The sequence below is a fragment of the Ochotona princeps genome, chromosome 1 (assembly GCF_030435755.1).
Source record: "Ochotona princeps isolate mOchPri1 chromosome 1, mOchPri1.hap1, whole genome shotgun sequence".
Lineage (NCBI taxonomy): Eukaryota > Metazoa > Chordata > Mammalia > Lagomorpha > Ochotonidae > Ochotona > Ochotona princeps.
Genome location: NC_080832.1, coordinates 25130028 through 25153128, shown reverse-complemented (window position 1 = coordinate 25153128; position 23101 = coordinate 25130028). Strand labels below are relative to the sequence as shown.

Below are 23101 nucleotides of genomic sequence, written 5' to 3'. Positions count from 1 at the left end.
GCCCACTTTTACAGCCTTAAAACCCTTGACAATCAGTTTTCAAAATGGCTGCCTCCTTGAGGGACCGGATTGCCGCTGGAAGTTGTTCGTTTATTTCTTCAGGTTTTTTTAAATATTTTAATTTATTTTAAGGGTAGAGATACACAGAGAGCGGGTAAGCGCGCCATCTTTCATCCTCTGGTGCACCCTCCTTGTGGCTGTAGTGGCTGGGGATGAGCCAGGGCCGAGCCAGGAGCATCGGTGCCCCTACAAGGGCACAGCGCTTGCACATTCTCCAGCGCTTTCCAGGCGGAAGCAGACACTGCCAGGCAACGCTCACGTTTAGTGCTGCTCAGCTTCTTGGCTCTTCTGATTTACACACCCTTCCTGATCCATGCTCCTCATTTTTTTCGTGCACCCAAGACGTGAGCCCAGCAGAGAAAAAGGAGTGATAAGAACTGCAGGCCCCGGACACACCTGGATCTCAGGTTCCTGGCCTCCGAAAACATGTGAAACTTCTTTTATTACTGTTATTTTCCATGAGGTTTTGTAGGTGTAGGAATTCCTCTCCTCCCCTTCCTGCCTCCCTCCTAATTGAGCTGTACAACCCAGCCTGGGGAATTTTGTTTTGGCAGCTTAATACGGCACCCCTCTTCACTGTGCTTCAGCCACAACAATTTCAAGACAATATTGAGCTGCTACATTGTGGGGCAATTTGTTGTGCTGCAATAGCTATTATGTTAGTCTAATTGCTTTCTCTGTATCCTTTTTTTTTTTTTAATTCCATTCTCAAAAAGTTAAGCAGGTCTGTATTCTTAGCAAGGAGTTATGGCAATTTCTTTCCATTTTGTTAAAAAAAAAATCCTTGAGAGAATGCGATCTCTCCCATCCATTGGTAATGCATTAGTTCACTCTCTAGCTGCCCCTAACAGCCAGGGCTGGGCTAGTCTGAAGCCAGGAGCCAGGAGCTCCACCTGGGTCTCCCACAAACAGAATCTTCCTCAGAGTGCTTGCATCCTTCTGAGAATGAGACGGAGCCTTGGGGAGCGTTCACAGCTGGGCCCCCGAGGGATATTGGCAGAGCAGCTGGGACTAGAACTGACACTGCAATATGCAATACCAGTTTCGCAGGTGACGGCTTAACTTGCTATGCCACAATATTGACTATGCAAGCCAGTTTCTGGGTCATTAATAGCACTTCCTGAATCTTTTTTTTTTAATCAGCTTCCTATTTTTCCAGCTTAGTGAAATTCTTGTTTAGATTCAAATTTGAGTGTGAGTAGATGGGGACAGAATAACTACAGTCATTTGGAGTCTATGGATTTCTTGCACATGCTGGTATGGCTTGCCCTGTGTCCTACATATTGGCACTGTGGTAATTCTATGTGTATCTATGTTTTGTATAGTTCTTGCAATTCTTTAATTCTTGTAAGGATGTTACTATAGTGGCTGCCTCCAGGTGATCTTAATTATACATTTGTTGAAACAAACCTGTGATTCCTAGACGTGGATGAAAATTTGCTAATCCGTCAGCTGGGAATTCTTTCCAGAAGACCCCAGAAATGGACAGCTTCCACACAAGATTCAGTGCCTGGACACCTTTTAAAAACAAGTCATTAAATGGACAGGTGAGTTCATATGCTACAATAAATAAAGTTTAATTTGTTGGGCTAATTTCACTGTTCTATATTGTCTCATACTGCCGTGTTTGGAAAGCAGGACCCTCAAAGAATTACGTTTTTGAGTCATAAACAAGAATCCTGGCTTTGTCCCAAAGAAAATCTGTACTCTGCCAGCCCCAGCCTTGGGAGAGGTTCAAGGTCGGCCTCCCCTTGAAGTCCCCTGTTCTGCCAAGGACAGACTGGATCCCTGGGCCCCTGGGGGCACATCTGCAAACGGGGTTTTGCAAGAAGGCGCTTCGGGCCGTGATGCTATGGCAGCATTCAGGCATGTGTTTTTCTCCATGTTTCTCCACTCCTGTCTTCTCTCCTGGACCAATTGTATGGTTCCCTGTGGGTTGGGACTGCCCACTCTTTCCAAAGAGAATGCAGAGAAGAGTCACCGAAGTACAGTTGGCGGCTCAGCCAGGCCCTAGTAAAGAAACCAAACTGGGAGCTCAGTTTGTGTGGATTTGGCCCCAGGTGGAGGAGGCTGGGCTGGGCTGGGGCTGTCCTGCATGCACAGACTGAGCTCGTGTGAGCCAAGCCAAGAAAAGCAGGGCTGCAGAGGACACTGCTAACAGTGGCTGACAGGCAGGAGTTAGGGACTTGGAGGTTGGTGTGCACTGTGAAGACCCAGGACTGTGGGCTAGAGTCCTTCCTGTGTGGGTGGTATGCATTTTCATGATGAAGTGTTGGGAGTCAGTTTCCCCAGACTGCATGTGTGTACGTGGGAACAGGAGTCGGGGTCATCCAGCTTGGCTTTCTGGTGGTGCATCTTAGGCTTGTCTGTAATTACAGCTCTATGAGCCCATTCCACAAGCCCAGGCTTGTCTGTATCTGTGGATGGAAACAGTTTAAACCATAAGGAGAGCCACTTTACGAGCTGTAATGTGCTATGTCAATATTAGCTGTGAGGATCGTAGGAGATTGTCTACTTAGCAACTAAGAACACACTGGACTGTGCAGCCAAGTAATCTTTTCTTCTCTCTAGCTCTTTCAGGAAAGAGTTGCTCTTGTAAGTCACTGGTTTGACCTCTGGACTAACAAGCAACGTCAAGAATTCCTGTGCACAATCTTTTCACAGTGTACAAAATCACAGTTAAGGTAACATAGCCATTTTCTTTGGTTCTTCGAAGCAAAAGAGTGAAATGTTATGTAACTGTTGTGAATTTGTTTTCTTTTCCCTTAAAGAGAAAATAAGGAAATTTGTAACAGATTCTTTTGCTTGCTTGGTGCTCAAGGCTGATACGGCAGCCCTGGGGGCCTTAACGGGTCTCCATACCCTTGTGGGGCTGTTTTGTTTTTGCCAGAACTTGTTAGTGACTGCACCTGGTGAGTTCTCAACATTCTTCTAGTATCTCAACCCCTCCTTGGAATGATCAGGCAGGTTGGTTACAGGTGGGTATCTGGTGTATAGCTAGACACCTGGCTAATGATTGTTCAGCGAACACAGGGATCTGGAAAAAACTGCACAAGATGTAACAATGGTAACAGTATTCAGGGGCACGGGCAAGACCTATATAGCAGCAGCCAGTGAGCATCAAGGGGATTTGTTCCTGTTCTGCCCCTGCCCACGGGTTGAGGCTGTAATTTCCTTTCACATACTTCTGCATGGACAGTATGACATTTGTTGAAATTACACTGCGGAGCAGCCAGTGTTCTGACCAGGAATTACTACTGCAGGGGACACTTGCCAGCTGTAAATGGAAAGGTCGCAGCACCCCAATGATACCAGATCCCTTGCTAATGAGCATACAAATATCAATCAGTAGTTGTTGTGTGGTGTGCCCATTAGCTGGAGGAATGTTAGCAGTACACTCTTTGGTGAAAGTAAAGGTATTTCAGAAACACGCACTGAGATGGTCTAAGAGGTCTTCCAGCACACCTGGAAATGATGGAGGGATATAGCTGAGCTGGAAGCAGGTGCATGTAAGGGTGGATTTGCAGCTCTAGCCCCAAAACCATGGCCTGGTGTCAGTCTAGGGGGCTTCTGGTGACCTGAGGCCCACTATGAAGATAACAAGAGGAACATAGTCCTTTATCAGTGGACTGAGACTCAGAGGATGGATGGCTAGGACTTCCGCAAGCTTTCATAGAAGACTCTAGAAGGGGTCTGGGCTTCTTCGTACATGTTTGCTTACTGAAACTGTAGGTGTGGTATCATAGGGTATTTGTCACTTTCACTATAACCTGGAGAAGGTGCTGCTGGAGACACTGACCTTCATAAGTTACAGATAGCTACAAAAAAATGGTCTGAGATTTGTGCATGCTGGAATTAGCTTATTTTAGTTTGCAATGCCTGCCTCCCATTCTTTCTTAAAAGATGTATTGATTTTTATTGAAAAGGAAGAATTAGAGAAGGAGAGAGAAAGATCTTCCATCTGTTGGTTTGCTCCTCAAATGGCTGCAATGGCTCAAGTAGGGTTGATCCAAAGCCCAGGAGTCTGGACCCTTGTCCCAGGTCTCCCATGTGAGCTCAGGGTCCCCCAGGATTTGGGTCACCCTTTTCTGCTTTCCCAGGCACATTATCAGGGAGCTGGATCGGAAATGGATGCTGGCAATTCAGGCAGAAGGCTTAGCTCACTACCCCACAGTGCCAGCCCCACCCGTTCTTGCTTTTTTGTTGTTGTGGTTGATATCTTTTATTTTTTGAAAAATTTATCTGAAAGCCAGAGTTACAGGGAGGGAGAGAGATCTTCCACTCACTGGCTCGTTCCTCGCATGACTGCCATGGCCAGTGCTAAGCCAGGACTAAGGCAGGAATCGGGGTTTGGACTACAAGTGGAGCAGCCGGGACATGAACCGACAATGCTGCCTTTTCTTAGTGCGTTACCTGCTGCTCCACAGTGTTGGCCCCTGCCCGTCTTGATCACTCATTTCTTCTGTCAGCTTCCCTTTGCATCTATGGGGTAAGCAAAGGAAGAGGCTCTCTGGGATAGTCACTGGGAGGAAACCTACATCTTCCAGGCTCTGTTGAAAGAGGCTACACAGACAGAAAAGCAATTCCTTAACCCTAAAAATCCTAGGAAAGGGGCATTTAATGACAGCCATTGACTGATTTTTACTTCAGCTTTGCAGTTTCCAAACTGTAGCCTTCATGCATTGCATTCCAGGCTGATGCATCTTAAGCAAAGCAATTTTAGTTGCCACCACCAGAGGTCATCAGAGATCTTGTGTCCTTTGAGGCCCCTTGAATGTTAGGCCTCTTGGTCAACTGAAAATTGTCCTTTGTCTGGGATTCTTTCTGGGGAACAGGAATCTGGAGCCAGCTTGTTCTGTGAAATGCCTTCGTTTTGTTTGTTAATAGCTGACTTCTGCAGAGTCTCATGAATTGCTCAAAAATCGCTAGTGCATCCCCCAGGCTGTAATTCTGGGGAGACGTGTATGTGAGTTTCTGGTCTGTAGGTTTAGCATCTGGAACCTATCTTTCATTTGGTGGTGGCGGTTTTTGTTGGTCAACATCAATAAGTTCATTCTCTAAAATCCAGGTTAAGTCTAATTTCATTACCACCTCTGCTAGTGTCTGACCACGGGACAGAGGAAATGGCTAACTAGGTATGGACGATCTAATCCAGTTTGGGCTCAATTTTAGTTAAACCTAAAAGCTTAGTTCATTGTTTTTAGAGTTACTGTGGTCTTTCTTTCTTTGAGATGTAATTCAGTGGTTTTAGAATATTCGAAGAGTTGAGTATCTATCACCACGACCTAAGTCTAGAACTTGTCATTACCCCCCAAGTAACTCCCTGTCCCCTTGCAGGCGTTCCCTATCATGTCCACCTAGGTTAGAGCAAAAACTAATAGGCTTTGTCCCTCTAGATTTTCTTATCCAAGGCTTTACCTGGAAATAAAATCATGTGTTATGTGATCTTTTAGAATTAGCTTCTTTCTCATTGTAATGTTTTCAAGGGTTATTTATTTTGTAGAATGTGTCAGTACTTCTTTCTATTGCCAGGTAATGTTCCATTGTATGCAGAGGCTGTATTTTATCCACCCAGTCATACTTGACAGGCTTGTGGGCTATTCTCTCTATTTTCGCTACTGTAAATGCTATGAACATCAAATGTCCATATTTTTGTACTGGCGTGTTTTTATTTCTCTTAGATATGTATCTAGAAGTGGAATTGCTGGGTCAAATGATGCCAAAATAATTAACTTTTAATGATTGTGTCTTGAGTCATATTTATCCCTGTACTCTTTGCTCATAACTGCAAATAAGCTTGTTAATGAATGACAGAGGTGATCAGTGCTTTCAGTGCCTGAAATCTTTGTTAGCTGGGTTGTATTTGTGGAGTGCCTATTTTTGGCAAGGTAGAGAGACCATTGTTGTATGCATTTTGTTTTCTAATTGGCAGGTAACTTTGTTCTCTTTCTGACAGTTGCAATTATGAACAGGGTATTGCCATATTGGTGGAAATATGGCATCACAATTTTCTTTAGCAATTTGATCTGCTATATTTAAACATTTATGATTTCTATTGTAATAAGCTATTTCTATTATAAAACTTATTTTTAAGTTGTAGGATTTCCCTATGACATTTAAAATGTTTTAGAAGGATTAGCTTCTTAAACCATTCTTCTGACAAGTCCTCCCACCCCAACTGAAATGCTCTCACCCTGGGGAACTCTTCCCCACCCTGCCATTCTTACACACTTCCAGGCTGGCATTACCCTCCATACACAATGCCTGGACGCCAACAGGTCTAATGGTGTCCAGTGGTGCCTTGCACCTGCCGCTTGACCAGGTTGACCTTTCCTGGCTCCTTAAGGGAAGTTGGGCTGTTTGTGTTGGTCACACTTAGAGATTACTATTAGGAATTTGAACCTTTCTCCTTGCCACACTGGTGGGACCGGTTTTGAGTTGCATCTGCTGAGCCTTACACAAAAACCTTTCATTCCAGGCTGGAGCTGTTCAAGCTTGTAGCCTTCCTGGTGGGTGGGGTAGCATTCACGCACCTGCATACACAAGCAGGGATGTGTGTACATGTATGTGTGTGGAGAGAGGATGAGTCACGAATGGCCCAGGAGGGAGTAGCTTCTGTTGTCTGTCTCCACTGAAGTCAACTGGAAATGGCACTGGAGGGCAGAAAAATGCTGACTAATGTAGATTGCAGAGAGAACACCCTACCTTCACCCTACTGCAATACACTCTCCCACCCCAGCCACTGGAAGGTCTCAGAGGAGGCCATCTTAGGTGCACTTTGGTAAGGAAGTCGGTGTGTCATTCTACAAAGAGTGTGCACACTGGCTAATATTGCATACTGTCCAGCTCCACTATTCTGAAGCATAGAATGTCCCTCTGTGAGGGGCCTATTTCTGGGTGGAGATGATGTTAGAGGAAAAAGCCATTGAATGTCGGCTGCTCAGCATGGCCAGGAGAGGAGTAGGGAGCTCTGCAATGGGATTGACAGTGGAGAAGAGAGCTGGGACTTATCTCCAAGCACAGCAGGGGCAAGGGGAATTGATAGCCAGGCAGCTGGGTAGGGGGCACTGGATGGGAAATGTCTGAGAAGAAATGCAGGGCAAGTCTGTCTAACCGACCCAGCAGGATTCCTGCATCAGATAGGCCAGCGTGCTCAGGCATCCCCTGAGGAGTGTTGGTGATAAGGAACCCGATCAGATCTCCAGGGTGGTCATATGTGGCCAGTTCTTGCTCAATGGACTTTGCAAGTCTTGAATTCTGGGTTGCTGTATTTTAAGGAGTCATTTGCTTTTTTGTGAGTGAAGATTTGGGGCCATGTTATGGTACATCAGATTAAACAGCTGCTTGCAACAATGACATCCCATGTCAGCTCCTGTTCAAATCCCAGACTTCTCTGCTTTCTATCCAGCTACCTGAAAATGCACCTGCAGGGCAGCAGAGGATGGCCCAAGCACTTGGGCCTCCGCCACTCAAGTGTACATGTGGACGGAGTTCCAGACTCCTGGTGTGTGGCCTAGGCATTGCCACCACTGGGGGACTGAACCAAGGAGTGAAAGATCTCTATTTCTGTAACTCTGCCTTTTAAATACATCATCATCATCATTTTTAAAAAATTCAAAGTGGTTGCTTGGGGGGTTTAAACGGGGTCATCCAGGCTTAGAAGCAGGAGTCGCAGGCACTGAGCCCATGGGAACCTCTGGTTAGCTTCTGGTACGTATCTTCCTACCATTTCCAGATATTCCTTTGTCTTGGTCAGAGTATGTTCAAGAAACAGTAACTGAAATAGAACTCAAAATCAGCTTGAGGAGATCATGGGAATTTGTTTTAAAAAATTATTTAATTTCTCTTTATTTGAAAGGCAGAGAGAAAATGAATGTCTTCCATCTGCTGGTTTGCTCTCTAAATGCAGTAGCCATGCCTGGGCCAAGCCACGGGCAGTAGCCTGGAGCTCCATCCAGATCTGTCACATTTGAGTCAGGGACAGATGTACTTGAGCCATTGCCTGCTGCCTCCTAGGGTGCTCACTAACTCGAGGCTGGATTGTAGGGAGTTTGATCCTAGGCCCTGCAGTATAGGATGTAGGTACCCTACACTGAGCCCTGCCTAACCATTGTACCATCACTCCTCTCTGTTGACATGTGTTGAGTTGAAAATTAGTTGAGGGCACCCATCCATTCATTTATTCCCCACATGCCTCCAGTGGGTGGAGCAGGACTGGGTCAGGCTGAAACTGGGAGCTGGGAAAGATACCCAGGACTCCCTTGCGGGTGGCAGTTGCCTCCCAGGGTCTGCACTTGCAGGGAAGCTGGAATCAGAAATTGGAGACAAGTATTGAACCCAGGTACTATAGGTGGGACACAGGGGTCTTCCCTGTGGGGCCAAATACCCGCTCCAAGAAATGGAAATCTGTTGGCACAGATCTAACTTGAGGCCTGGCCAGGTCTTTGGGCCTGAACAGTGTTACCAGGGCACTGTCCTTTTTCTCAACTCTTAAGTTCCTGTATGTATTCTATAAGGCTACCAACATTAGTGTGAGACCTCTAAGAGGAAACTATCAAACTCTTACTAATGGATAGCAAACAGCAACAGATGAATGCAGAGAAATAGGCCAGGTTAAAAGGTGTCAGCTCTCTCCGAATTAACCTTCAATTCAGTCCCAGTGAAGTCCTCAAATAGGGACCCTGAAAACTGGATTCTAATGGTAATCTGGAACAGAAAACAGACCAGAACTCAGCTAAGAAAAGTTGAAACAGTGTTTAGTCCAATGGGTGCCCTTGCAACCAAACGTCAGTGATGGCCAGGGCTGGGCCAGGCCAAAGCTGTGAGCTGGAGACTCAGTGCTGGCCTCCCTCAGGAGGGTGGCAGGACTCGGCTACTGGCTGCATCACAGGGCATTCCAGAGTGAATGTGAGCAGGATGCTGGAGTGGAGCCAGCTCTGGGACTCAGGACCAGGCTCTCCGGTGTTACAAGTAGGCCTGTCTAGGCATCTGGTTTAAAAAAATTATATTTACTTCTAGAGTGTCTTTTTTTTTCTTCTTCAAACACTTAAATTTTTACCTCTGCTATGACCTCGGCTTGTCTCTGAATATTTTAAATATACCGTGTTCAAGTCTACTTCGGGTGGTTTCCATTGCCTTTGGCTGTTGAGAGGAGAGGTGCCTTGTTTCATGGTGCCCTTTCGTGGTTCTGGGTCTCTGGGTTGTTTGCACCGTGTGCCTGTGTGGAATGCGGGCCGGAGTTGATACCCCCGGGTCACCTTTCTTTTTACAAGCCAAGGGGAATCATGCGTTTGACTTCTGTCCCGCTGGGATGGTAGAGATCTAGATGTTTGCTGGTAGAGCAGCCCCAGGGCTCCATTTCAGCTTCAGCTCTGCTCTCACTTGTCTTTCTGTCTCTTGTGGAGCTTGCTAATTTACTTTTTCATTGGTTTGTACTTTATCTCTGTCATTGCCCAGCATTTCTAGCAGTTAGAGTGCCCAGATTCCATCTGTCAGCTCAGGCTGCTGTTTTTCTGTAAAGATACATCATTTGTAGACATATAATAATTATCTCGGTCACTGAGTTTGTTTCTCCTGGCTTTTGCTGCTATAAACAGTACAAAGATCAACATCCCTTAGCTGAAACCCAAGACTCGTCCTTAATCGTTGTATTAGGATCACCTCCGTGGAAGACGGATTGTTGGATCTCAAGGCACCTTTGCATGGCTGTGGGTGCTTGTCCCACTTGTCCTGCTTCTCCATATAGCTCTGAAGTCACACAGAACCCTTTGGGTCCAGTGGTATTTCTTTGGCTTTCGCTTGGCATCACTGCCTCACAGCTCTGTTAAAATATGCACTGGGTACTGAAGCTGGAGCCTGGATGGCACTGTAGACCCTCACCGTGCCAGGTGGGGTTTGTAAGAACCCAGCAGGTGAGACCAAAAAGTGCTACTTGGATGACTAGAAACCAGAACTTCTGCCACCGTTGCTCCCCCCGGCAGACTACTTCTCCAGGCTCTTATCCAGCCATTTCCATCACAATTCTTACCAGAAATAAGGGCAGAGAATTAGATTCAAGACCCCTGTTACTTTGCTTGGTTATTTTAGCAAGGTACACATTGAGCATTCAGCAGTACAGTGCAAGGCATTATCATGAATTATTTAATGAAGCTGTCCCTGCTGCAATAAATGAACTAAGCACATTTTGTTCAGTTTCTCCTTACGCGTTGTGATTTCTCTTCACGGATTTCTTACTCAGGAATGTGCCACTGTAGTGTGATGAGCCACAATGTCATTACAGCAAAGTGTCCCAGTTCTGCAGCTCATGTTCTGCTGCTTTATTTTATATTACCAAAAATTTTCTTCCTTTCTTAAAATTCATTATGCTTGAACATGTCCTTGTAGCATCACAGACTAGGGACAAATACAAAACATGTATTAAGGTTTACTTGGAAAAGTTACAGTAATTTCTCACTTGCTTTGCTGGGGTGGAATAGTAGATGCAGGTGGGAAAGGAGTTTCTCAGAAGAAAAAGTCTTTGTTTTTTCAAGATATATTTTTATTTGAAAGAGTTAGAGAGGGGAGAGGGAGATCTTCCTTCTCTGGTTCACTCCCCAAATGACCACAACAGCCAGAGCTGAGTTGATCAGAAGCCAGGAGGTTTTTTCAGGTCTCCCACATGGGTTCAGTGACCCAAGACCTTGAGCCATCCTCTACTGCTTTCCCAAGCCATAGACAGGTAGCTGGATGGGAAGTGGAGCAGTCAGGACATGAACTGGCACCCTTATGGGATGCCAGATGGCACTATAGGCTGAGGATTAGTATGCAATACCACCATGACCCCCTCGATTCATCTTTCATAATTTCAAAGAAAGGAGAGTGTTTTATCTTAGACTAGTGAAATGTTTTGGAATTCTTACTTCACAGTAAGAATTAGGAGGATAACCCACAGGAGATGAACTGTTCCTGGTGTTGGGATAGTCTCATTTAAGTCCAGCCTGTTAACAGGGGCTATCTGGAGCTGTCTTCTTCAGTACAGAACTTGTGGCCTATTGAATGCAGCTAATTACACCGTCTAAACCAGCATGGGGTTACAGCTGCTCTCATGTTTTTGTTCTCAAGTGGGATGTCAGTAAAATCCCATACAGCTGGGTCAAGAGGGGAGTGACACGCGTAGCATTGTGAGTCACAGAAGGCTCACTGAGGTAGTGTCTGTACATCTGTAATAGGAAAGAGTGGCATGGACCTCTCTTCATCCCTCATCTGCTTTTCCCTACTTGTCCATTGATCAAGACCTACCATGTCCCCCACAGGATGAGTCCTGTGTTGATGAGCTCCATGGAAACATGAGTCACCTGAGTGAGTGAGCCCCCGGGAGGACAGAGGGTGGCTATAAACCCACCCAGGGCAAAGTTAGTGTCCTGATGTGTCTCCAGCTTTGCATTGTTGCAGCCAAGATGCTGGAGGAGAGCTCCTTGGGATGGAAAGGAGTCATGTTGGCTTACAGTTGTGGAGGTTCACACATCAGGATGAGGCAACACCAGCAGTGTGGTTTGGTGGAGGCTTGCACCAGCAGAGACCATTCAGAAGGTCAATCATTGATGATGAGCCTGGAAGCAGAGAGAGCTGGACCAAATGCTTGATAGGGCAGCCCTTTCAGGAGAACTGATTGCAGAGGGCAACCCCCCACCCAGCAGCCTGAAGACCTCTCCCAGGCCTGCCTCTTGGACGCCACAATTCAATAAAGTCTCTATCCTTAATGCATCAGCCATCAATGTAAGACTTCAGAGCTTGAACATCTGCCTGATTTGGGGAAGCCAATTCAATCCTTATCACTCCATGTCTCCCATTAGAACAATATGAACTGTTGATCCATCAGTTAAGGCCAAGCTAGGCATATAAAAGGAAAGAGTAATCTTTGCTGTTCTTTTGCATGCAAGCCCTGTTCAAGGAAAGCAGGGGAAGGAAGTCCGGAATTGTGATGCCTCCAGCTTGATTTTTATTCTTCAGGATAGCTTTGGCTATTTATGGTCTCTTGTGTTACCAGATGAACTTTTGTATCTCCTATTTCTGAGAATGAGAATGTTGTGGGATTTTGATTGGGATTGTGTTGATTCTGTATATTACTTTTGGTCGTATGGATATCTTCATGATGTTGATTCTGCCAATCCAGGAACATGGTAAATGTAAGTTTCTCCATTTTTCAGTGTCATATTCTATTTCCTTTTTAATGTTTGATAGTTTTCATCATAGAGGTCTTCCACGTATTTAGTTCAATTCCTAGGTAAGATTCTTCTCCGTTATTTTAAAGGGAACTGTGCTTACAATTTCTTTCTCAGCCACAAAATTCTTTGTGTATACTTGTGCCATAGATTTGTGTTCATTAATTTTGTATCCTGCTACACTGCTAAAATCTCTTATGAGTCCCAATAGTTTCTTGACTGGGTCAGTTGGTTCCCCTATGTAGAGAATCGTGTCATCTGCAAATAGAGATTATTTCGGTTCCTCATTTCCAATTTGGATTCCTTTAATTCCTTTTTCTTGCCTAATAGCAATGGCAAGGACTTGCAATACTATATTGAAGAATAGACTATATTGCAATACTATATTGAAGAATGAGAGTGGACATCACTGTCTAGTTCCAGATTTTAGTGGAAAAACTTCCAATCCTTTCTCATTTAGTATGATTTTAGCATTGGTTTTCTGTAAATCGCTTTGATTATGTTGTAGAATGCTCTTTCTTTACCTATGAAGTGGTGTTGGATTTTATTAGATGCCTTCTCTGAATCTATTGAGATGATAATATGGTTTTTATTTTTCAATTTGTTGATGTGGTATATCTCATTTATTGATCTGTGAATATTGAACCATCCCTGCACGCCAGCGATGAATCCCACTTGTTCAGGGTGAATGTTCTGCCTGATGTGCTGTTGGATCCTGTTGACTAGTATCTTGTTTAGGATCTTTGCATCTATGTTCATCAAGGATACTGGTTATAGTTCTCTTTTTCTGTTGTGCCTCTATCTCTCTTTGGTATTAAGGTAATACTGGCTTCATAGAAAGAATTTAGAAGGATTGCATCCCTTTCTATTGTTTGGAAAACCTATAGAGACTTCAGTTTGGAGAGTATTTGCTTTGGGATGAATTCTGTTAGGTCAGAATTCATTCCTTTTAGAGAGGTAGCATGTGACTGTTAAGATCCAGGAACACTGGATTGCACTAACCATTGACAGTTGGAGAAATTCCCAGTGTTCTACAGTCCCACTGGCCTGAGTCAGATGAGTGGTGGAGGTTTGTTTTGCTAAAGTTTCCAATCAGCTATGAGAGTGGTTGCAGATATCTGCAAATTCACTGAGTTTGGGGCTTCAGGGAAGAACTTGATTGCTTCCTGCATTTCTTCTAAACCTTCCTGCTGGAGCAATTCCTATTTAAATACAACCACAAACCGTGGTGACTGGGGGCTGTGGAAGGCTTTTTGGAAATATCTACGGAGAACAATCTGGTGTTAAGAATTGTATTGAGTGGTCAGTTCATTTACTCATTCCAGCTGGTGGCAGGGCAAGGAATTGCCTATTCTGATCAAAAGCTTGTAAAGTTCCCACGATAGGCTCTGTTAGTCTTGGATTTTGTCCACATTCAAGTCTCATCTGTGCTTAAGTGACATACAAGATGATTTCTTGATATCGTTATGAAAAAAGACATCACATTAAGCAATTAAGCAATTATTATAGTATTTTAAAGGATTCTGTATATATGCACATATATATACGTACAATCATCTATACATAAATACACATACATATACATATATATATATATCCACACATATGCTTGGCTTATTTATTTGAAAGGAAAACAGAGGGAGGTAAATAGAGACAGTCTTTCATCTGCTGGCTCATTTCCCGGATGCCTTCAACAGCCAGGACTGGGTGTGGGCTGAAACCAGGAGCATGGAGCTCTGTCTAGGTCTCCCATGTCTACCCTGCATACTCAGGTCATCACCTGCTGCCTACCAGGATATGCACTGGCAAGCAGTTGGGACAGGAAGTGGAGCTGGCACTCAAAACTAGACAGTCTGCTATGGGATGTGGGCATCTCAGGCAGTGTCTCAATACTGTGCCAAATGCCTATCCCAGTATGTTTTAAAATGTCATTTGGGGGGCTAGTATTGTGGCATGGCGAAAAAAACCATCACTTGCAATGCTGGCTTCCCACATGAGCTCTGGTTTGTGTCTTGATTGCTTAATCTGCTATCTGGTTCATTGTTAATAACCTGGGAAAAAAGCAGAAGATGGCCCAAATGTGTAGGCCCCTGCCACATATGCGGGAGACAGGACGAAGATTTTGGCTTTGGCCTGGCTCGCGCCTGGCCATTCCAGGCAGTAGGTGGGAGATCTTCTCTCTTTCTATTTGCCCTCTTTGTGCAACTCTGATTTTCAGTTTTTGTAATGTCATACATTTTTGGGACCAATGTTGTGATAAGCCGTTGTCTACCACATTGGCCTTCTGTATGAGAGCTTTTTCAACTACTTCTTTTTTGTTTGTATTTAAAGGCTTTTTCATCTTCTATTTTTTTTCCAGGTCATTAGGCAATGCGATCAAAATGGGGGCATCTGGGACATGAATTGGCGCCTATAAGGGATGCTGGAATTACAGGCAGTAACTTGACCCACTAAGCCACAACTCCAGCCTTAGACTGCTTCATTTCTCATCCACCTCAAGTCTTCGAGTCTCTGCTACTCACGGCAAGACCAAAATGGGGTTCCAGGCTGCTGCCTTTAGCCAGGGCGATTGAGTGAACCAGTGGATAATAGAGCTCTGCCTTTTTTTAAAAAAAGATTTATTCATTTTATTACAGCCAGATACACACAGAGGAGGAGAGACAGAGAGGAAGATCTTCCATCCGATGTTTCACTCCCCAAGTGAGCCGCAACGGGCCGGTGCGCGCCGATCCGATGCTGGGAATCAGGAACCTCTTCCGGGTCTCCCATGCGGGTGCAGGGTCCCAATGCATTGGGCCGTCCTCAACTGCTTTCCCAGGCCACAAGCAGGGAGCTGGATGGGAAGTGGAGGTGCCGCTGGGACTAGAACCGGCGTCCATATGGGATCCCGGGGCTTTCAAGGCGAGGACTTTTAGCCACTAGGCCACGCCGCCGGGCCCTCTGCCTTTTTTTTTTAAGTTTGATTTATTTTTATTGCAAAGTCAGATATACAGAGAGGAGGAGAGACAGAGGGAGATCTTCCATCTGATGATTCACTCCCCAAGAACTCCGTCTTCCCTCTCTCCATGTAAATATGCCCTTCAAATACATAGATCAATCTTTTTTTCTAAAATAGAATATCTTTTGTTTAGTGATTTAAGCCAAAAATTTGAGTGAAATGATTTCTAGGAATACAGACATAGGGGCAGAAGATGAAAGGAATATAGCAGAAACCAGATTGGCTATGAATTGATGATTATTCAAATGGATTGGCAGGGTCAGAATAGTACTACTAATGTTTAAATGCAGCAAAGATCTCTTCATGGAAGAGGAAGCTGGCTAAATTTACTGTCAGAAAAACCTACACTAAAGAAATATCAAAAGAAGTTTTCAGACTAAGGAAATTGATACCAGATGGAAATTTGGACTTATGAATGGGGTGAAGAACACAGGGAGTGGTAAATGTGGAGAAGATAAAAATTTAAACTTATTTTAGGATCAGGTAACTGCTTAAAAACAATGTATCCTGGCATCTATAATATATGTAGGTGTGGAATATAGCAACAAAAACATAAAAGAGGCAAAAGACTATATGTTGTAGTGGTTTTTTTTGGGGGGGGGAAGTATTTATTTGAAAAAATTGGAGAAAGAGAGAGAAAGATCATCTGTCAACTGACTTACTTCCCAGATGGCCGCGACAGGCAGGCTCGGCTGCGCTGTAGCCAGGGGCTGGGAACTCCTCTGTTCTCTCCGATGGGTTCAGAGGCCCAAGCACTTGGACCACCTTTCACTGCTTTTCCCCAGGCCATTAGCAGGGAGCTGGGTTTGAAGTAGGATGCTGGCATTGCAGGAGAACCTTAACCTGTTATACAATGCCAGCCCCATATATTATTGCTGAGTTTTCAGATTTTATTTGAACGTTGACTCTAATAAATAATGAAGTTAGACATGCGCAGTATACTTTCTAGCTACAATTTTAAAAGTGCATGTCTCTCAGAAAGCCAGTAATGGAGTTAGTGTGAAATACCCAAAGTACTTGAGTAATTCCAAAGTGAGGCAAGAAGATAGATTTTCATAGAGCTGCGGTGCTGGTTCAGTAGAGGTGTGGACACTTGGACCACAGCAAGAGAGAGGTAGCTGGATTCCGGGATGTGTTTTGGAAGTAGAGTTGACTGGACTTGCTGGATTGTTGAATGTGGGGTAAAGATAAAAGGAGAAAAATTAATGGCTTGAACAAATCAGTGTATTTTCTTTTTGTAATTCCTGTGAGTTTTAAATATCATCTTACTCATCTTCCTCTTTAGAATGAGTAATTGAAAATGGATATAGTATCTTTACAAACCTGGGCCTGTGTGATTAGGGCTCAGTCATTTTACACAGGGAGAACTTTGGGGAAAGATCAATAATCAGTAATCATACTGAATGTTTATTTCCTTTTGCATATTAATGTTTTGAACTAAATTTCTGTCTTTGTTTTAGGTTTGTCCAAGACTGGTTTTCAGAAAGGATGCAAGTAGCCAGAGTGGATTTCTCTACAGTATTACCACGTTTCATTTCTCTCTATATTTTTTCTTTTCTGAATCCAAAAGACCTATGTGTAGCTGCCCAAGTCAGCTGGCCCTGGAAGTTTTTAACTGAACAGGTTAACTACTTGTCACTTTCTAGTAACGGGGGAAAATATAATTGCAACCTAGTTGAAGGAATCAGGGTGGCTCTCTTCCAAGAAAGTTATAGCTTGGGACATCTGAACCGTAACTAAGGTATCTTTTTAAGAGAAAATAATGGAATTAAGTTTAAAAATAGCAGTTTATTTTATAACAAGGGATCCATACACTATTCAAATAATTCATTTAATTTTTTTAAAAAAATAATGTAGTTATTTGAAAGGTAGAGTTAGAGAGACCACTATCTTCCATCTGTGGATTCCATCCCTAAATGGCTGCAATGGCTTAGACCAAAGCCAGGAGCTTCTTCTGGATCTCCCATGTGGGTACAGGGGGCCAAGTACTTGGGCCATCTTCTGCTTTGCTCAGGCACATCAGCAGAGAGCAGAATCAAAATGAGGCAGGTAGAACTCAAACTGGCACCTATATGGGATGCTGGCATCATTGGGGAGCAGCTTAACCCACTGTATGACCACTTGGCCATCCGTGTGAACTTGTAACGTTCCATCGTGTGTGTGTATTTACTCTGCTTCGCAGTGAGCTTTGATCCTGAGACTTAAGATCTTGCATTCATTTTGAAGTTTCACATGTCACCTCTCCAATTCTTCATGTGTTGCTTCTGTCCATTCTCTCTGTCTCTCTCTCTGTTCCCCCGTGTCCCCATCCCTGCCAAGATTTTAAAATGTGAATGTGAGATTGGTTCATCATGTCCTAGAATTTCTGTGCCTCTTATCTGTGGTTTCCGTCCTGTTGGCTTTCAGTGTTTCAGGAGTTTCCTTTGCCCTTTCAATTTAGTGATTATTTCTTTAGCCGGATTTCAAGCTGTTCATAAACTGACAGTTTGTTCTAAATGCTAGCTTAGTTTAGTTTATTTTTAGGTTCCAAGATGACGATTTGATTCCTTTGCTAACATTTTCTGCCTATCCATTTAATTTCTTAGACGTATTTGATGGTTGCTGCGGTTATGGAGGAGGGAGGTTTGCGTCAGACCAGACAGGTCTCGGACCTCTGGTGGGATGGGGAAGGGTCAGTGGAGATCCCACACATCACCAGGGCAGCGGAGTCCTGGCAGACCAATGACAGCTCAGGTGGGCATTTCCTTTCCAAAAAGGACTTGAGTGGCATCTGGTCCAACTTTCGCATCAGGAGAGAGAGAAAAACCTCCTGCATGCTCCTGTGCACGGCTCATTCCTGAGCTGCCCTCTTCCTCTCTGCCTCTCCGTTGTGCGAGGGAAAGGCCCAAGAATGGGCTCCCCACCCCCACCCCCCAAATAAAGTCCCTTTTTCAACAGTTGGCTGATGATTTTCTTTTCCTGTGTGAGTCTGACAGTATTAATGGCTGCAGTTTTTTTCCCCCCAAGGTCATGTTTGATAATGATACCTTTATGAGTCTGAAAGTGTCTGCACAGTTACCAAAAATCACAGGAAGAAGCAAACGTTTGTTTTTTTTCTTTTTTTTTTTTTAAGATTTACTTATTTTTATTGCAGAGTCAGATATACAGAGAGGAGGAGAGACAGAGAGGAAGATCTTCCATCCGATGATTCACTCCCCAAGTGACCACAAAGGCCGGTGCTGTGCCAATCCGAAGCCAGGAGCCAGGAACTTCCTCCAGGTCTCCCACGCGGGTGCAGGGTCCCAAGGCTTTGGGTCGTCCTTGTCTGCTTTCCCAGGCCACAAGCAGGAAGCAGGATGGGAAGTGGAGCTGCCGGGATTAGAACTGGCGCCCATACGGGATCCCAGGCATGTTCAAGGCGAGGACTTTACCCACTAGGCTACCACGCCAGGCCTGAAACAAACCTTTCTTGTCTTTCCATGTGTTCTGGTTATTCTTGGTAGGGTATTGGCTCCTGAGTGTAAATGCTTGCTGGGGATCACTGGAGTCTCTGGGTGAGGCTGTCTCTGCTTCAGAGAGAACCAACCATGCACCTGGCGTGTGGTGAGGCTGGAACGGGTCGTGTTCATTTGCAGTCCTCGTAAGAATTTGGCTATCACATACCCATCCTCCCTTGAGCGGAGCTCAGATGAGGCTGATGTGACCCCCAGGCCTCTGCCTTTCAGTGGACCCTGGATCAGTGTGCCTCGCTTACAGCTTCCGTGTCTGCTCAGCCATGGTTTTCTGCTCTGCTTCTCGGCCTAATGAGCTTGGGAACTGGCAGATGCCTCCAGGGAGGATTAGACACTGACTGTCATGCTTGCCTCTCTGGGTTTCCTTACTCTCTGCGTCCTTAGCTGTACATGTGCTTGTTGTGTTGAGCTGAACAGTGCTATCAAACAATTGTCTTCATGATACTTTGTCTAGATACTGTTTACTTTAAGCCGCATGAAATTTTCTGTTTTTATGGGTGATAAAAGTGTTTGTGCTGGCAACATCCTATGTTTCCATCAAAACTCTTTCATAGTGGGAGTGTTGGTTTGATACTGCTATGCCTTTGCCGGACACTGAATTCTCATAACCTAGGGCTGGGACTGGTGTTGCAGTGTGGTGAATAATGCCACTGCCTGTGTTGCTGGCATCACATATCAAAGTGCTTACTTGAGTCCTGGATGCTCCACTTTCTGTCCAGTTCCATGCTTATCCCCCAGTAAAGCAACAGAAGGCCCAATTACCTGCATTCCAGCCACCTGTATGGGAAACATCTAGATGGAGTTTCAGGTTCCTAACTTTGGGTTGGCACAGCCAAAACTGTTGCAACCATTTAGGAAGTGAACCAGTAAATGCAAAATGTCTCTTTTTCACTTTATGTTTCAAATAAGTAAAAGTCCTTTTAAAAAAAAAACCCCTATGGTCAAAGTAATCAAACACTATGGGAAGGAATGGTGAAGAAGTTGCAAATCTGAAGAATATGTATGTTCTATAATACATACACACCTATAATACATACACACTTGTAATACATACACTCCACTCTGAAGTAAGATGTGCTGCTTCTTGGGGTCAAGTTCAGATGTGAGTCAATTGCACCAGAAATTTCAGTATAATTTTTAAAATTACCAATATTCCTAAAAGCATTATTACTAGAAAACTATCCTTGAAGATAATCTATACCTTGTCTTTCTCTTCTTTCTCTAAAGGATTGCTTATGGATGCCCAAATGTGTCAAGTTTGGATGGTTTCTGCCCTATACACCCACAGAGAATGAGTATGGAGCCTGGAAGCACCACTATATTGCTTGTGTTTCTAACCTGGACTGGCTGACTCCCAGAGAAGCCACAACTATTTATGGGACACTGAATGAGCCTAAAACTGAAGATGAGGAGTTGCAGGAGAGACGAAGAGAAAGGTGTTTAAGGAAAATAATTTGGGAAAAAATTGAGCTGCGTAAAAGTAAATACTTTTTCAAGCTTTATATCTTATGCAAGTATTGCACAATCACATGTGTTTGAGTTCAGATTTTTTTAAGACTTTTTTTTATTGGAAAGTCAGATATACAAAGAGGAGGAGAGACAGAGAGGAAGATCTTCTTTTCATTGACTCACTTCCCAAGCAGCTGCAACAACTGGAGCTGCGCTGATCCAAAGCCAGGAGCTCTTCCGGGTCTCGCATGTGGGTGCAGGGTCCCAAGGCTTTGGTCCATCCTCAACTGCTTTCCCAGGACCCAAGCAGGGAGCTGTATGGGAAGCAGAGCCTCCAAGATTAGAACCGGTGCCCATATGGGATCCTGGTACATGCAAGGCAAGGACTTTAGCCACTAGGCTACTATGCTGCACCCTTGTGTTCAGATTTTAACAAAGGATGGTGCTCTTTCCAGAATAATGTACAGGTGGCACTGTGGAAGAACCAGCTCTTCGATTCTTTATTACACATTTAAAGTTAATGGATAATAGAAGCAGTACAGTCTCGGGTAGCACCTGTCAGGCCAAGAGTCAGTGCTTCCATGGCTGTCCTAGTTTCTCTTTGGTATGTAAGATCGAAACAGGGAGAAAGAAGTGTGAACACAGGCGTAAGAATAGACTAGTCTAAAAGGAGCAGAAATGGAAATAGGAATATAGGAAGGAAGAATGACTGTAAAAAGTGTATGAAGGGAGCAGGGTGCTTTACTTCCCATCCTGTCTCTGCTTCTGATCCTGCTTCCTGCTGATGTGCACCTGGGAAACAGCTTGTGATGGCTCCAGTGTTTGGGTCCCTGCTGCCCATGGGAGAGGCCTGGATTGGTGCTCTTAACTTGGGTAGCGCTCCAGCAAATGAAGGATCTGTTATGTGTCTCTCTGTTTTTCTGCCTTTTAATTAGTGAAAATAGATTTTGAATACATGTTCAGTTAAGTCTTCTGATTTATAATGTGTGAAAGTAAGCAATGAAATTGATTTGGTTTTGTCCATCTTTTTTTTTTTTTTTACTGACTGTTATAAATGAATGGGAATGAATGGGAAATTACTTGAATTTTTACTTCTCCAAGGAGAAGGGAAGGAGTGTCTAATCTACTACCTGATAAACTGTGCTCTCTAGAAAGAGTTAGTTGCTCTCTGAGTTTTGTCCTTTGATCTGAAATGACTAATAATTTGTAGCCACAGTGCCAAGAGGCTAAGAAATCCAGAGTGTGTGAAGATGGCTAGAATTATTATTTGGCGCACAGTCCTGTACAACTGTAGTTCAGATGCTTTGGACTGTGTAGACTTGTCTGGGAGATGCGTGAAATAAGTAGGCAAGTCCACACCATGTGTTTTGCAGAGGAGTTATTCAAAGTGCGGCCCCCTTGGGTGAGTGGAACATGCTGCTCTAGATGGTTAAAATCCAAATGCCAGCCACGTCTCTCCCAGACTGTGAGGGCCCGAGTGCGACTCCACGAAGCCCTGCAGAAGGAGCTACTTCTGGCATCGCTGGAAGCTTTACCCAAGCGGTAAGCAGAATTCCCCTAAGACTCCAGAGCATCTAGTGACACCAAGAATTCATGCTAGAATAATTTAGCAAACATGCAAAGGTCTTGCATAATTATGTGGCTAATTTAGCCTATAAATTAGCAGTAGGAATAACTGCTTAGTTTTCAAGAACAGCAATCTTTAGGATGCCTTCTGGAGAGGAAGATGAGTGTACAACATTGAGAAATTGTTTCAAATGTTCTTTATCCTACAGTGAGGCTGTCTTGTGAATGTAGTACATATTTCTGTGTAAAATTACTGAGCAAAAATAACAGCTTTGTATAGATCTTTTTATGGAGTAAGAGTATCCACATGTAAATCTTCTTTATATTTGCATGTCCAAATTATTTCTCTATCTACAGTAGGGAAACGTCGGTGACCAAATGCATTAAGTGAACAAAATCTTGCGTGTAATGAGATTATCGGCAATTCAGTTCCTACTCCACTCAGTCATTCCGTGTGTTCATAACTAAAACAACTTTCTACAAATGTAACTTTTTTGACTTTAGAGTCTACAGCTCATATAATCTCACGTATTTATGCATGAGATAAGGGAGCTGAGAGCCTTTGAGGTAACATGGCTTATCCAAGTATCATACTGTCAAACACCAGAACCTAAACCCCTCAAAGTCACAATTCCCTTTCTCCTTCCCCCGTGGACCCTCCTGTGTCTGAACGTTTCCTGAGAGACCCAAAGGGTGAATTTGGCTCACTCGGTTCGGGAGCCCCATTTGTTGCCATCATCAAGGAGGGTCTTGGGCATGGAGACCCTGGGCTTGTGGAGTACAGCTGATACCCGAAGGACATATTGTTGGTACCTGTTAATGAAAAGCCAAGCTCAGGGCAGGTGCTGCGGATGGTGGCCATGATGCTGTTTGGTATCAGAGGGCCTGGGTCTGCGTTTCAGCTCGACTCCTGATTCCAGCTCCTAGTTAATGCACTCCCAGGGGAGACAGCAGGTGAGAGCTCAAATGCTTGAACCCTGGATGGAGTCCAGGCTCCCAGTGTCAGCCTGTCCCAGATGTGGGAGGCATCCGGAGGAAGAAGAGCAGCAGATTGGCTTTTTCTCAAGTACATAAAATAAATATATATTTAAAATTTAAAAAAATCAAGATCAGAGAAAATTAAAATTTCTCTCTGGTTTTTTCCTCTTCAGAAGCAATGTTTCTGGAAGCCATTCCTATCCTCTATTATCAAAGAAAAATTGGCAGGGAGTTTACAGAGATGACCAAGGCTCTCCATCTGCCCTCCAGCCACACTTTATTTTGATATCGTCTCGGATTCCCGCATACGAGGTACAGACTGGGTGATGAGATCAGCCCTTCCCTGAATCAGGCTTTTT

The 23101-nt window shown here is 44.2% G+C and overlaps 1 protein-coding gene across 1 annotated transcript in view; it reads left to right on the top strand.

Moving 5' to 3' along the window:
* The first annotated feature begins 1505 nt into the window (after window positions 1-1505).
* ECT2L (epithelial cell transforming 2 like) overlaps window positions 1506-23101 on the top strand; it is a 60855-nt gene continuing 39259 nt past the window's right edge. Inside the window, exons 1-6 of the mRNA XM_036494151.2 lie at window positions 1506-1607; window positions 2632-2744; window positions 16719-16881; window positions 19977-20229; window positions 21572-21740; window positions 22916-23054. Of these exons, the coding sequence (XP_036350044.2) occupies window positions 1542-1607; window positions 2632-2744; window positions 16719-16881; window positions 19977-20229; window positions 21572-21740; window positions 22916-23054 (903 nt within the window). The 5' untranslated portion in view covers window positions 1506-1541. The remainder of the gene's footprint in view (window positions 1608-2631; window positions 2745-16718; window positions 16882-19976; window positions 20230-21571; window positions 21741-22915; window positions 23055-23101) is intronic.